Source organism: Bombina bombina, chromosome 3, assembly GCF_027579735.1.
Source record: "Bombina bombina isolate aBomBom1 chromosome 3, aBomBom1.pri, whole genome shotgun sequence".
Lineage (NCBI taxonomy): Eukaryota > Metazoa > Chordata > Amphibia > Anura > Bombinatoridae > Bombina > Bombina bombina.
Genome location: NC_069501.1, coordinates 1,241,952,861 through 1,241,969,293, shown reverse-complemented (window position 1 = coordinate 1,241,969,293; position 16,433 = coordinate 1,241,952,861). Strand labels below are relative to the sequence as shown.

Here is a 16,433-nt window from a genome sequence, read left to right as displayed (position 1 = left end):
AAGGCATACTGAACAGAGGCCGTTTAAATAATAAGGGATGACATCACAATTCTGAGACTGCATCCTGTCTCACACGAATGATGCACACCAGTCTGGCCATAAAAGGAAGTGCAGGAAATGAGCAGCATCCCCCACAATACACTATAGTCAGGAAGAGAGGTGAGTAAAATGGCTGCCAGCAGCACATGGCAAACAAAACAGGGAAAAAACCCGGACAGCCCATTTATGGAGTTAAGTTTCTCAGGGGATAGTTGAACCCTTACATTATTAAGAATACTGTACCACAATGTACCACATTCATACTCAAGTTAAAGCCCAGCTTACCTGTCTCTGAATAGACACTGAACTGATCCTGGTAGGCATGGAAGGGATATAGAAAGAGGAAGGCAATTCTTTACAATTATCTGAAGGGTTTCAACACTCTAGGGAAACAAACAGCTGTGTTCCAGGATTAAAGGGACATTGTACACTAGATTTTTATATGCATAAATGTTTGTTAGATGATCCATTTATAAAGCCTATACAGGGTTTTATTTTATTTTTTAAATGTATAGTTTTGCTTATTTTTAAATAACATTGTGCTGACTCCTAACCAAGCCTCAAAGATTTAGAAGTAGACTGTTGTACTCCTGGTGGTGTAAAGGGTCTTTTCGTATGCAGGGGAGGGGGGAGTGTCTGCTCTTTTGCTTTTCAGCCCATTTCAGTGGGTGTCCCAGCCTAACCTTTTCAACAGTGCTAAATTGGGAGCTTCTAAGTAAGTTTTTAAAAGGTTTTATACTGGATTGTTAGATCAGTATATGTGCATATGATTCCTAATACATGCAGTTATATAAACATTGGTGTATACTGTCCCTTTAATCCTTTGCAAAATCCAAGAGCTTATTGACAAAACAGTTATAAAAATAACAATGAGGTATGATAAATATAACTGTATACACTGTTGCAAACACGTCTGCCATAGTTTCTAGATACATGCACGTAACTGAGCTCCTATGAGCCTACACAGATTTACTCCTCAACAAAGGATATGAAGAGAAAGTAGCAAATTTGATACGAGAGTTGCATATTTTTTTAATTGCATGATCTAATCATAGTTGGAACTTTCGTAGTATTCCTTTTTATATACCTATACCAGACCACCCACAACATTTACATCATCCGAGAGTTAAAACATGAACTTGAATTAAAACTATTTTTTTAGAAAGTCAAAGATTTATACAATAATAATGAAAATAAAGTAATTATTTCATCATAATTGTAACAAAGGGTGATTAAGCTGCCTGAATAAATTACAGTGATGTGCTGTGATATCTTCTGTGACGTTCCTGCAGTATATGACATAAATATATGAATTTGTCATTCATTGTACAGCTAGCAGAAAAAAAAAGATGCATTATGGTTAAAAAATAACAAAAGTCCGGTTTCTTACAGTTTTAGAGATAACAAAAGACAGAAAAGGTGAGTTTTGTACAACCATATTTATTTTAACACAGTTTTCTCATTGTGACAATAAAAAACACAAACAGTTGCTTCCAGAAAAATAAGAGTTAATAATACAATGAATAGCAATAAAAAATGCACAACAAAATGAGGTAAACAAAACACAAGCGGAAACTGCTAATACAACAAAGTCTGCAGTGGAATTGATTACTTATTTTATATCATACATGGAAGGCTGTACACTGTGCACAAGCAATGCGTAAAGCCCTGGTGCCAGACAGCGCTGCATATATTCTGGCCCCCTTGGGATGAAAGGGACACAGCGAATGATACGCTTATAAATGTAGCGGCAATAAAGTCAAATTAAACGCTCATAGCTCAGAAAGAAGATGCAATACAAAAACAACTTTCTAATTTACTCCTATTAATTTGTCTTCGTTCTATTGCTATCTTTATTTTAAAAAAAGCAGGAATGTGATGCATAGGAGCCGACCCATTTTTGGTTGAGAACCTGGGTTATGCTTGCTTATTGGTGGGTAAATGTAGCCTTCAATAAGCAAGCGCTATCCAGGGTGCTGAACCTAAAATGGGCTAGCTGCTAAGATTTACATTCCTGCATTTAAATAAAGATAGCAAGAGAACAAAGAAAAATTGATAATAGGAGTAAATTAGAAAGTTGCTTAAAATGTCATGCTCTATCTGAATCATGAAAGAAAAAAATTGTGTTCAGTGTCTCTTTAAGCACTCTATGGCAGCAGTCCTTGCAACAATGTATAACATTACTAGAAACATTATTGCTAACACTGCTGCCTTTGAGTACAAAAGTCACATGCACACTCCGTAGCTCCTATGAGCCTGACAAGCTTTTCCAAAGAACAAAGCAAATTTTACAACAGAAATAAATTGAAAAGTTTTGTTTTTTGTCCTTATTGCGTGCTCTATCTAAACAATGAAAATGTCACTTTACTTTACTGTCCCTTTAACCGTTAAATTGTGATGGGGCATTTCTCTGTGCAGTGCGGAAACTTTATACAAAAAAACGGCAAATATTTAATCACAACTGTAATTCACTTATCAAAAGGCTGCTTACTGACTCACTCTGAAGTGTGAAATTAGGGGAAAAGTCAGAGGGTTTCAGGAAATGAAAACAAAATCTATAAATGAAATCTCATATTAAATGATGTAATAATATCAGGTATGTAACAATGTAATAATATCAGGTATGTAATGATGTAATAATATCAGGTATGTAATGATGTAATAATATCAGGTATGTAATGATGTAATAATATCAGGTATGTAATGATGTAATAATATCAGGTATGTAATGATGTAATAATATCAGGTATGTAATGATGTAATAATATCAGGTATGTAATGATGTAATAATATCAGGTATATAATGATGTAATAATATCAGGTATGTAATGATGTAATAATATCAGGTATGTAATGATGTAATAATATCAGGGCTCCTGGTTTAGAAACACATTATTTTAAGGCAGTGTCGTCTAATTAAAGGGACAGTAAACACCTTATAATTACAAGACATTTCTGTTGTGTTACTATAGAATAACATCAGCCAAAGCTACATTTTCTGAAAACAAATTAAGATCCCTTTTACTTTAGTTATTTAGCAACAGCAAAACTCCACCATTTGCCTTATTTGGAGGAGACAATCTGGGGTCTAGTACACAGACGACAATACCACAACTAGGGATGTGCATTTGTGGCAAACAGGACGATGAATGCCGATGATGTTGGCCGCAAGCGCCATGCAGCAATTTTTGAAGACGTACGTAATCTTGTGAAACTGCAACAGAAGAAGATCTGGATTTGCACAGATCTCAGTGTGTTGCACATTCACATGAAAAAATACAGTTCCAGAAACTGCTGAATGACTCTTGTGGCTGCCATCTTCTGTATTTGTTTCATAATGAAAGTCACAAATGCTTCTAGCAACTGTCATAAAGTTAATATAAAGTACACTGATTTGCAGTTTTTTTTATCTGATAAACCCAGGTAGGGACAGATATGTAGTAGGATTAGCCTTGATAAGTCAGCGGGATGCAGTTTAATTTATAGGAATTAGAAATTGCTCAATTTACAGAGCTAAATTACATTAAAAGAAGGGCAAAAGAAATAAAAATATATTGAAAAGTTACATTTCACATAACTAAATATTGTATGTACAAATGTCAAGGTGTTTACTGACCCTTTAAATACCAGTAGTACTCCTCTGAATATGGTGACACAAGTATGTATGTATATATGTATGTATATATATATATATATATACTCTCTCTCTCTCTCTCTCTCTCTCTCTCTCTCTCTCTCTCTCTCTCTCTCTCTCTCTCTCTCTCTCTCTCTCTCTCTCTATATATATATATATATATATATATATATATATATATATATACAGGGCTCAAAATTTCAGGTCCTAAGCTACTAGCCAGGCCAAAAATGTTACTCGCCACTTCTGACCCCGCCCACTGCATACCCAGGCCACGCCCACTAACCCGCCCATTGCATACTTACGTCACGCCCACTAATTCAACCCTTCTTTTCATATGTTTAGACAGTGCAGTAACTTTATTTTTATTGTATTTGATAACAACAAATAATTACATACATAGGATAAATCAACAATGAAAAAAAAATAACAGCAACGGCAACTTTGGTTTCTGGGGAAGACAACAGCTGGATGAATAAAGGCAGCTATTAAATTAAGAATTCAAAAAAGAAGTTTATCTGCTCACAATTAAACTTACAAAACTTAGCATGAAGAATCAACAAGATTTAACACAAAACCTGGCATGTCAATTTTGTCACATAAAGTGGAATATCAGACATGTTTCTGAAAACGCAAAGTAGCACTTGCTTAATTGTTAACCTCTTCATTGCCACTGATTAAAATACAGAAATGGCAATGAAGAGGTGTTACTAAAACACATAAACAGGCTTTTCTTTAGAAGATAATTTACAGGAAGGTAAAAACCCCATTTTGTTCTAGTAATATGCGCTCACCATATTCTTTTACACTTGCATTTAACCCCTAGGCTATCAGAGATGACTGCACAGCTGCCAAAAGCTTGTTTTATGGAATGACAACTACAAGGGTGCTGTCTCTTTAAAGGGAACTTAAACACACGGCAGAGTTATAAATCTTAACAAACTCCGGGAGAGAGGGAGGGGGGAGAGAGGGAGGGGGGGAGACAGGCTCAGTGAAAGCAGTGAGCAGTCTGAATTATTTGAATAACTTGCTGTATTATCTGCATATACTTATTCCTGGAGATTTATTCAATAAAATAATTGTTTTATTTTCAGACACCTACATTACATATATAAAACAAATATTTTATTGGATAAATCTCCAGGCATAAGTATATGCCATTGCCACATGTGTTATTCAGACTCACTGTTTTCACTTCGACTGAGCCTCTCTCTCCCCCTCCCCGGCCCGGAGCTTGTTTAGATTTATAACCTGTGACCCTGCTGCAGACAGAAGCAGTGTAGTCAGATCGCTGCCTTATCCTGCCCGTAGTGCTAGTTATTCTTACTTGCCTCCAGCTTCCTGCTCGTCTGCAAGCAACCTCGACCACATGTCCCCACTCTTCTATGCCCCGCAGTGCTGCCTCTAACTGCTGTGTGCGCATGACCTCCATCTGCCTAGCTATATGCTAGACCAATCCAGGCCAGAACATGTGACATGTGATGTCACTCACTTACCGGCTTTTTCCGTTGTCTTTACACAGCACGATCATCCTGATGTGATCTGTCTGGTCTTAGATCATGAAAGCTCAGCAGAGTTGACCCGACCCCACTAAGTCAAACTCCTCTCCACCGGCACCACCGCACATGTGATTGCGCCCCCCCCCCAGTCCGGAATGCAAAGCCAAACTAAAAATATATCTAATAAAATTTATATTACAATTTTTTTTTTTTGCAGCTTACTGCTTGCCACTGATGTACTTTATAGTAAAGACGCATTCGCACAGCCGCATAACCCCGGGCACTGCAAGCACCCAGCCCTCATGACAGTAAAACCCAGGGACCCTAAACAAGCAGCTGCCCCTGCTCACTAGCATTGCGTCCCCATAGACGTCTGCCTGACTCCCCCCAGCAGTGATCCTGCTGCCCCAGTACCAACCTCTGTCCCAGCCTCTATCCGTGCGCAGCCTATATCAGCCTCTGCAGCTTAGCCTGTAAACCCTACGATCACCGGTCCGGTCCAGACTCCAGTCCACTCGCTCATGACAATTTGAATTGGCCGCGCTCAGCCTTGTATCCAGACCCGACAGTGAAGTGGGCGTGACCCGGCTCGCCCCCAACCCCAATCAACAAACTTGAAGGGTGATGTGAGGGTCGGATGGCAGGGGGTAGGAGAGGTCTGGAGGGACTATTAGACTCAGTGGCGGCTCTCTAATTAGGCGGCTTGCTTCAGAGACTCGCCACAGTGTCTGAGACACAAAGTTAATAAGTTAATGAGCCAGATCTGCAGCGCCACGAACTAAAAGCAAGGATGGAAAAAACTAACTCGCCACTGCATAAATTTCACTCGCCAATTGCGAGTTGGCGAGTGGAATTTTTGAGCCTTGATATATATGTATATACACACGGCTTGAAATTTCCAGTACTCCCGTAAGAGTTTATTATTATTTTTTGTAATTCCAAATGGGAAAAACATATAGGCATGTGCAAAGTATTAACATAAAAAACAACAAAAACCATCAACAGCAACACATCAAACTATGATAATAAAGTTTGGAAGCCATCACAAAATCCTCAATGGTATAACATAGAATAGGAGAAATATAATTAGTGCAAGTTAAATTGAAAAATAAAGTAACAATAAAACAAACTAAACTAAACCACTGGATTCCAACTCTGCATTCAACAGCACAGAAACAGGCCAGGATTTGTGTGCATCACTTATCAAGAACTATAAAAATGTCTAATGCACAAATCATTTTTTCCAACTTAAAAAAACTAGTTTAAAGGATATGAAACCCACATTTTTCTTTCATAATTCAGATAGAACATGCGATTTTAAGCAACTTTCTAATTTACTTATATTATCAATTTTCCTTTTTCTCTTGATAACTGTAAGAATATATATATATATAACAACACTGACACCATTTTGTCTCTACTCATACATTTTGTTTTAGACTCCATTTTAAAGGGTTTTATTATGCTGTGAGAACATATGCTGACATTAGATTTTAGTTTCATATGCAACAATTGTATCTCAAGAATGGCCTTGCTAGGTCCTGGTGATGCGCCCAGATACACCGTTATCTAAAACTGTTTGTTTCTCCTTTTTTTCTATATTTTTACTGTGCTTCTTTGTTCTAACTTATGCAGTGTAGAATGATGTGGTTATTATACATCATTTGTTTAACCCCATATACTGTAACCATTGTCTATAAAAGTCTGTGATGCCTTATAATAAACAGAACAGTGATTAAACTTTACTTGCTGCCTGTCTGATTGTTGTTCCCAAGATCTCGCCAAGTAACCCATTCAGTTCCAGGTGAAGGTGTAGAATACTACTAAGTGTCAAGTGATACACCCGGTTATAAGATAACGCCTAACAGTAACTTAGGTTGAAAACCAGGCATGTATGCTTAGATGCCGGCCCATGTCTGCAGCACTATATGGCAGCAGTTTTGCAAGAATGTAATCCATTTGCAAGGGCACTAGATGGCAACACTATTTCCTGTCATGTAGTACTAATGTTATACATCAGCAATAGCACTAGATGGCAGCACTATTTCCTTTTATGTAGTACTAATGTTATACATCAGCAATAGCACTAGATGGCAGTACTATTTCCTGTCATGTAGTACTAATGTTATACATTAGCAAGAGCACTAGATGGCAGCACTATTTCCTGTCATGTAGTACTAATGTTATAAATTAGCAAGAGCACTAGATGGCAGCACTATTTCCTGTCATGTAGTACTAATGTTATACATCAGCAATAGCACTAGATGGCAGTACTATTTCCTGTCATGTAGTACTAATGTTATACATTAGCAAGAGCACTAGATGGCAGCACTATTTCCTGACATGTAGTACTAATGTTATGCATTAGCAAGAGCACTAGATGGCAGCACTATTTCCTGACATGTAGTACTAATGTTATATATCAGCAATAGCGCTAGATGGCAGCACTATTTCCTGTCATGTAGTACTAATGTTATACATCAGCAAGATCACTAGAGGGCAGCACTATTTCCTCTCATGTAGTACTAATGTTATACATCAACAAGAGCACTAGATGGCAGCACTATTTCCTCTCATGTAGTACTAATGTTATACATCAGCAAGAGCACTAGATGGCAGCACTATTTCCTGACATGTAGTACTAATGTTATACATCAGCAAGAGCACTAGATGGCAGCACTATTTCCTGTCATGTAGTACTAATTTTATACATCAACAAGAGCACTAGATGGCAGCACTATTTCCTGACATGTAGTACTAATGTTATACATCAGCAAGATCACTAGAGGGCAGCACTATTTCCTGTCATGTAGTACTAATGTTATATATCAGCAAGAGCACTAGATGGCAGCACTATTTCCTGACATGTAGTACTAATGTTATGCATTAACAAGAGCACTAGATGGCAGCACTATTTCCTGTCATGTAGTACTAATGTTATACATTAGTAAGAGCACTAGATGGCAGCACTATTTCCTGACATGTAGTACTAATGTTATACATTAGCAAGAGCACTAGAGGGCAGCACTATTTCCTGACATGTAGTACTAATGTTATACATTTGCAAGAGCACTAGATGGCAGCACTATTTCCTGACATGTAGTACTAATGTTATACATCAGCAAGAGCACTAGATGGCAGCACTATTTCCTGACATGTAGTACTAATGTTATACATTAGCAAGAGCACTAGATGGCAGCACTATTTCCTGACATGTAGTACTAAATGTTATACATTAGCAAGAGCACTAGAGGGCTGTACTATTTCCTGTCATGTAGTACTAATGTTATACATTAGCAAGAGCACTAGATGGCAGCACTATTTCCTGACATGTAGTACTAATGTTATACATTAGCAAGAGCACTAGAGGGCAGTACTATTTCCTGTCATGTAGTACTAATGTTATACATTAGCAAGAGCACTAGAGGGCAGCACTATTTCCTGACATGTAGTACTAATGTTATACATTAGCAAGAGCACTAGATGGCAGCACTATTTCCTAACATGTAGTACTAATGTTATACATCAGCAAGAGCACTAGATGGCAGCACTATTTCCTAACATGTAGTACTAATGTTATACATTAGCAAGAGCACTAGATGGCAGCACTATTTCCTGACATGTAGTACTAATGTTATACATTAGCAAGAGCACTAGATGGCAGCACTATTTCCTAACATGTAGTACTAATGTTATACATCAGCAAGAGCACTAGATGGCAGCACTATTTCCTAACATGTAGTACTAATGTTATACATTAGCAAGAGCACTAGATGGCAGTACTATTTCCTACCATGTAGTTCTGCAGATGCCTATCTAGGTATCGCTTCAACACAGAATATCACTGGAACAAAGCAAATTTGATAATAGAAGTAAATTGGAAACTTTTTAAAATGGTATGCTCTGCCTGAATCACAAAAGAAAATGGGTTTCATATCCCTTTAAATACTGGCCTATTAGTGACCAACAGACAATGAGGTTGTAACCCACAGCCTTACACAGTGTTTTCAGTAAGCAAAGGCATTAGAAAGAAAGGCAACGTTCAATCTTTTGCATGTTAGTGTTATTTAAAGGGTTCTGTCATCTCAGATGGGCTAATATTGTGTTCTAAGTGTGAACAGTTTATAGTATCCCTTTAAGGAACACTTTTCTTGTATAGTCAATGGATTCTAAAAGAAGATAAAGCTTTATTCTTCCTAAATATCCACATTGTATTGCAAAACCATTATTTGTAAATGTGCAAACAAAGAATGAATTTTTATTTCTATTAAAAAATAAATGTTTTCAAACTAAACTTGCAGGTCGTTTGTAGATTGTGGCTGAAAAGCTGCTATATATCTCTATTTAATTGTCAAGCAATTCGTTTCAAATGAAAGCAATATCATTTATTTGTGATAAACTCTACCGTTATATATAGTAGATTACGTAACTATAGAGACCCTTTATGCAATACAGCAGCTGGTGCATGTACTCTAGGATGTGTATAGCCAATCATTTTCATGCTACTTAAAGGGACTAAAATGAAACCCACATTTTTTATTTCATGATACAGATAGATAATAGAATTTAAAAAAAGTTTCCAATTTAGATCTATTATCAAATTTGTTTTGTTCTCATGTTATTCTTTGTTGAAGAGATACCTAGTGTGTACATATCTGGGAACTACATGATAGGAAACAGTGCTTCCATCTAGTGCTCTTGCTAATGTATAACATTGTTGTAAGGCTGCTGCCGATACTTGCACACACCTGAACGTTCATCCCTTTTCAACAAAGGATAACAAGAAAACAAAGACAATTTGATAATAGAAGTAAATTGGAAAGTTGTTCTATCTGAATCAAGAAAGAAAAAAAAATATGCTTACCAGATAATTTCCTTTCCTTCTGTACGGGGAGAGTCCACAGCTGCAGTCATTACTTTTGGGAAATACAGAACCTGGCCATGGAAATATACACCCCAGCCAAAGGCTTAAATACCTCCCCTACTTCCCTCATATCCCAGTCATTCTGCCGAGGGAACAAGGAACAGTAGGAGAAATATCAGGGGGAAAAAATAGTGCCAGATGAACAAAAATAAATTTAAGTCCACCCAACGGAAAAACACAGCTGTGGACTCTCCCCCTACAGAAGGAAAGGAAATGATCTGGTAAGCATAATTTATGTTTTCCTTCTTAATATAGGGAGAGTCCACAGCTGCATTCATTACTTTTGGGAAAACAATACCCAAGCTAGAGAGGACACTGAATGCTAACGGGGGGGGGGTACACAAGACAGGCCCAACAATTAGGACCATAAGAGCCCACGCCAGAGACCACACAAAATCACTGGTCCCAAACTGAGCACAAAAACCTCTGAGGAGACAAGAGTCCCGCTGTGTACGAGGGCAAGCGAAGAACACTCCTCCACTAACACGACAAGGAAGACAACCAAGACTCCCAACACCTTACACTTCCGAATAGGAAGAGACACAGAAACAAACTGACTATGCTAAAGCAAGTCTGAAAAAAACCTCAAGGCACGATCCCAGAACAAGGGAACAAACAGAGGGAGAAGCACCTTGCAGAACCCTAAGAACGAATACCCCCTAAGGAGAACGGATTACTAGATGCAAGAAAGACTAGGACATATAGAGAATACTCCACAAACGGAACAGGTCAATGAATAGAAAAAATCATCTCCTGCATCGATACAAAGAACTGATGAAAATCCTTAACAGAAAGACTAAATTCCTGAAAAGGCAAAGAATGACTGGGGGATGAGGGAAGTCGGGGAGGTATTTAAGCCTTTGGCTGGGGTGTCTTTGTCTCCTCCTGGTGGCCAGGTTCTGTATTTCCCAAAAGTAATGAATGCAGCTGTGGACTCTCCCCATCTTAAGAAGGAAAATTAGGTTTTATGTCCCTTAAAAGGGACATAAAACTTTGTATTAGGATTCAGCTGGTTTGTGTCCCATTAATGGGCTTTACATAATGATAATGCTAAATTTAAGTGGGAGGCAGCAATCCTTGTATAAATGAGTTACTGTACATATATTGGTACTCAGATATTAAATGTGGGCACTTTCATATAGAAGCTAACAGTAAGTATGAACCTACTATCATGGTATGGAACTACCAGCAAGTGCTGCAAGTTGTACAGCTAGATAGCTATGTGTTTATTGTTAGTATCATAAAGCTGTATGACCACAGCAGACGCTAAAGTGGTTTCTATCCCATTGTGATTTATTTACTAAAGCAGCAAACATGAAGGGATGTCCTGTGTCTGTAAATGTGCAGAGCCTGCTCAGACAAATAATTCTGAGGGAATAAAGGGACAGCAAACACTTTACAACATTATTACATCGTCTTCCAATAAACATGTTATTAGAAGAGATTATTTGTTTTTCAATGGTGAAACTACTTCCACCACTTGTTTGGAGGAGCCAATCTGGACTTGCGAAAAGGAATGTGCATTCGAATCGTTCCCGAATGCAGAAGTAAGCAGCGGTTCGTGCCCTTGTGAATTTTTTGTAGCCAGATTAATTCTTGTAAAAGAACCCCACTTAAAAATCTAGATTTGCACAGATCTTAGTGTGGGGATCTTTTACAGGAATCAATCCGGCTACAACAATATCTGAAGGGCACGAGCCGCTGCTAACTTCCGCATTCGGATAGTCACAAAGGATCCAAATGCTCATCCTTACTAGCGACTGGAGAAAACAAGGTTAGCCACTGGCATTGTGTAAACAATATTGTCACAGTTTTTAGCTTCAGCATAAAAGATAAGGTAACAAACTGCAAATCAGGGAGAGATATGTGGCACATTTAGGACACACACTCTTTCAGTTTTAAGTACTGGAAAATCCACAGGCATAAATTAGAGGAAGGGGGGCAAAATAAATAACGAAAGTATATTGCAAAGTCCTTATGTACAATTCAGCATTTTATATATCACAAGGTCAAAGTGTTTACTGTCCCTGTAATAAGACACAAAAAGAAAGATTGGGTAGGAAAGCAGATTAACAATCAGGCTATCTAAATTTGTGGGTAGAAGTGACTATGCCCTTCAGCAATAAAATCACACAAGTAACAATATCTTTACAAAACCTCAAAACTGTATTATTACAAGTACTTACATGAAATAATATATAGCGCATACCCTCGCACAGTGATAGCGTTTCTACAGTATACACAAGGGGGAATTTTCCCCAAACTAACAAAACTAGCAATTTGTAAACTCCCAAACATATGGATACATTTAAACAAATGAATCAGCATATTACCTTGCTGACAGTAACGCAGACAATAGAAAATAAAAGCTATGACATAATAATATATATAATAGTGCAAAAATGCAGGCACCAAACTGCCCAGGTTATACATTCATAGGTGCAAAAGGAACCTTTGCAAACATAGTGCAAGATACTTGTATTTACCAAAATATCCATAACAATTCCAAATAATGTATTAGTAACTCCAGTCAACAACTTGTAATCATTTAATGCTTTAGCTGACTGTGTTAAGTTCTCAGCATATTGCAAAGCCTTTTGTATTTATATTCTTGTGCAAAGGAGCTTTAACCCTTTCAGTGCCACTGCTCTTAGCAGCCCACATTCCCAGACATAGCAAACTAATAGCAAAATGATAAACACACTGAAGAGAAGTGAAAGGGAATACACAAGCAGATCTGATAAACCAGGCACTTCTATCCCTATAACAACGAGAGATTTTAAGGATTTATAAATGTATTTTATCAATGAGATTTGACAGCCGTCGAAGAATATATTGAGATTGTCTTCTAACCAAATTTTCATTTGTAACATCTGCACATGACATGTTATAGAAATCAAAACCTCTTAAATATATTTAAGTTATCAAGAAAATCAAATTAAAACTAGGGGAATATGATAATGTCAATCAGACATAAATTCAACAAGTAGACCAACTCAGTGGTTTAGCACCCATCAGCTAAAGATTATTCCAAGACATATTTCACTCAGACCAGACCTATTTACAAAATCCCTTACAACATCTGAAATAAATCATAAATTCACTTTTGAAAAAGACTAAACAATGCTGTCTGCAAACACAGAATCAGTAATGATGCACAGGTAAAGTCATAAACCATCTGTTAGATTGTCATTCATTTGTGCAAAACCAAACACCTGGGCGAAAGTAATGCACAGGTTTGTGATAACACAGAGAACGATGGCAAAAGCCAGAATAAAGCACTTAATCCGAGCCTAACATTATGTACACGTTGTGTTGTAACAAAATGTGACACATGCCACTCCCTTTGTATCCTCACACAAATTGTGTAACTGCAGTGTAAAACGCGTCATATATTTATGAGTTTTGGTTTCTATTGCTTCCTCAAGAAATGACATTTTATCTCATAAAATAAAATTTCCTAAATTTTTAGTTTTAAAATTAAGGTAAAAAAAAAGACCCCTTCAGTTCTGTATTTACACGTAAAGAATTCCATGTTAATCAATTTAATGTCACTTACATTTTGTCACATTTGGAAAGGGAAATACAAGTTACGTTCATATCACCAATCTAAATGTTAAAACGGACACTAAATACAATTTTACCTGCAATGCTTTAAAAAGAGATTGAAAGCTTAAAAGGGTAAATTAAAAATTAAACGTTCATAATTCAGGTAGCGCATCTGCTGCTTCTATTTCAGAAGTGGCGTTAAAAACATTTTCCAATTTACTTTTATTCTCAAATTTGCTTTAGTTTCTTGGTATCTTTAGTTGAAGAGTAAACCTAAGTAGGCTCACAGGAGGTCAGGAGTGTGCATGTCTCTTTAGCACTGTTTACAACAATGTATAACATTATGACAAACATTGTTGCAAACACTGATGTGACAGAGGGCAAAAGACATATACACACTCCTGAGATTCTATGAGCCTGTCTATGTTTACTCTTCAATAAAAGATACACAACAATGAAGCAAACTAAACAAGAGAAGTAGACTGGAAAGCTTATGGGTCGGGTGGCTGATTGCCTGCACCACCTGTCAGTGCGGAAGTCTGATGTAGAGGCTGGTGACAGAGGTTAGAACACAGCACTCTGTAGGGTGCAAACATAGCCCCTCTGGAGCAAGTTCAGCACCCCTGGATGTAAGCGCTCTGAATACTTTTCTGTTCTTGCTTTAAACTACCTGCAGATAAAAGAAAATGTGCTCTGTGTCCCTTTAACACAATTTACCATCAGCTGGTGTTATCTTGTTGACTTATTATTATAAACTTTCATAATTCAGTCAGTGTACAATTTAAAATAAAACTTAACAATGTACCTCTTTCTTTATAGAAAGTTGGCTCTATGAGAACATACTGAGGAAGAGTGCATATTGTGATGAAGACACGTGCACACTCCTTAGCCCACCTCAGTATTATCTCATGGAAACAAGCTAGGTTTTAACAAAGGATACCAAAACAGGTAAACCTGATAACAGAGTTAGAAAACGTTTTTTTTACTTTGCAAGCGCTATCTGAATAATGAAAGTTTGCTTTTTATGACATCCATATCTCTTTAGGTTTCCATATGAGACAGGTTTACAAGTTCTGCCGACAAAGTACATTTTTTGCAGAACATAAACAGTGATTTTATACATATCTGTAACTGTGAATCATATTGCAGAATAACTTACAGATGCAAACTGCCGTTTAAGAGAGGCACAAAGACAAAAAAAAATGAAAATGTAATGAATTATTGCAGTTTGCATTATATGAAACTATTGTTACATTAACTCTTTAACAACTCAAAACTACAAGGTTTGAAATACAAAGTTCCACTTGTGCAATTAAACAGCAGCTTTAATACTCTACAATAAAGTTGCTAAACTATTACAGATTCTAACACTATATGTGTGAAGTTCTATACTTAACCTAAAACACAAATAACTGCTAATACTTCTGCGCATTACTTAGCAACTATACAAAGAAAAATGTGCGTGGTTCACAATTCCCAATATACAGTACACAGTAAAAAAATATAAAATAATAAATAACATAAACAGGAAACACACAAACAAATAAAGCTTTGTGAAACAAAACAAGCCCCCCAGTCATAAATGAACTGAATTATGTTGGAGTATAGAAACACAAATTGGGGGACAAATCCTAACCAGGATAAATTAGATATGCAAGTCATGTACTAAACACTTTATAAGCCATTTGGTCAAATAAAAGAAATGGAAAACAGAATATTTTAAGACAACATGTTTCCTTCTTACAATATCAATATGTTGGAACACAGCGTTTCATTAGTACGCACTTTACTGATAACGACCAGGTGCAACAACTGTAAACGCAGTGTTTTGTCTTTTTTTAATTTGTACATTTTTTGTTATCAGCATTTTTCGGAAACAAATCTAAATGTGAAGAAAGTGCTGACGTGTATTTTTTTTATCCTCAGCCTGAGGTCCTTACAAAGAGCGCCAGATTAACCCATTCTTGCTGGGCTCCAGGAAATTCTCAACAAGCACAGCTATAACCTTTTTCAGTTCTTCTTCAAGGAATGATTTTTCACTGTAGGTAAGAAGGGAAAAAGGAGTCATCATAAAGATCATTTAAAGCAAAATATTTATAAATAAATTACATTTTTCAAAACTTTGCTGGCAAATTAAGGTTTAGTTAATTCTCAAAACAAATATATAAATATACACACACACGTCAATGAAATAACTTGCAACCGGTTTCTTCAACAAGGATGTTACCACTTCATATATTCACATATTGTGGTATAACTCACATCCAAATACAGTACCACAATATGTGAATATATGAAGTGGTAACATCCTTGTTGAAGAAACCGGTTGCAAGTTATTTCTTTGGAGTCTGATGGGAGAATCTGCCCTGGCCATTATTACCTTACAGGGAGTGCTAAGGTTGTGTAAGATATATATATATATATATATATATATATATTATATTATATATATGTTCTGCAATCCATGCACTCCAACCTTACTGGTTATTCTATTTCGCCCGCGTGTCTCCTCAAAACACACACAGCATTTGGGAAATGGCGATTTGAACACGCCAAACAACAAGATTTTCTCGAAAAAGGTTCATGTGAGGGGCCGAAACGTCGACTTGCATTATGTGATTGTTGCATGAATAAAAATCATAATAATTATCAAGACCTGTAAGTGCCCTCTATATCGTATGGATGTATATATATATATATATATATATATATATATATATATATATATATATATACACATATATATATATAGCGCTGCGGAATCTGTTGGCGCTCTACAAATACCTGA

At 36.8% G+C, this 16,433-nt stretch overlaps 1 protein-coding gene across 2 annotated transcripts in view; it reads right to left on the bottom strand.

Annotated features, from left to right (window-relative positions):
* Window positions 1–1,463: 1,463 nt before the first annotated feature.
* Window positions 1,464–16,433, bottom strand: part of PGM2L1 (phosphoglucomutase 2 like 1) — a 292,082-nt gene continuing 277,112 nt past the window's right edge. For both annotated transcript variants that reach the window (XM_053708758.1, XM_053708759.1), the window contains one exon: window positions 1,464–15,684. In XM_053708758.1, coding sequence (XP_053564733.1) covers window positions 15,582–15,684 — 103 coding nt within the window. In that variant the 3' untranslated portion in view covers window positions 1,464–15,581. The remainder of the gene's footprint in view (window positions 15,685–16,433) is intronic.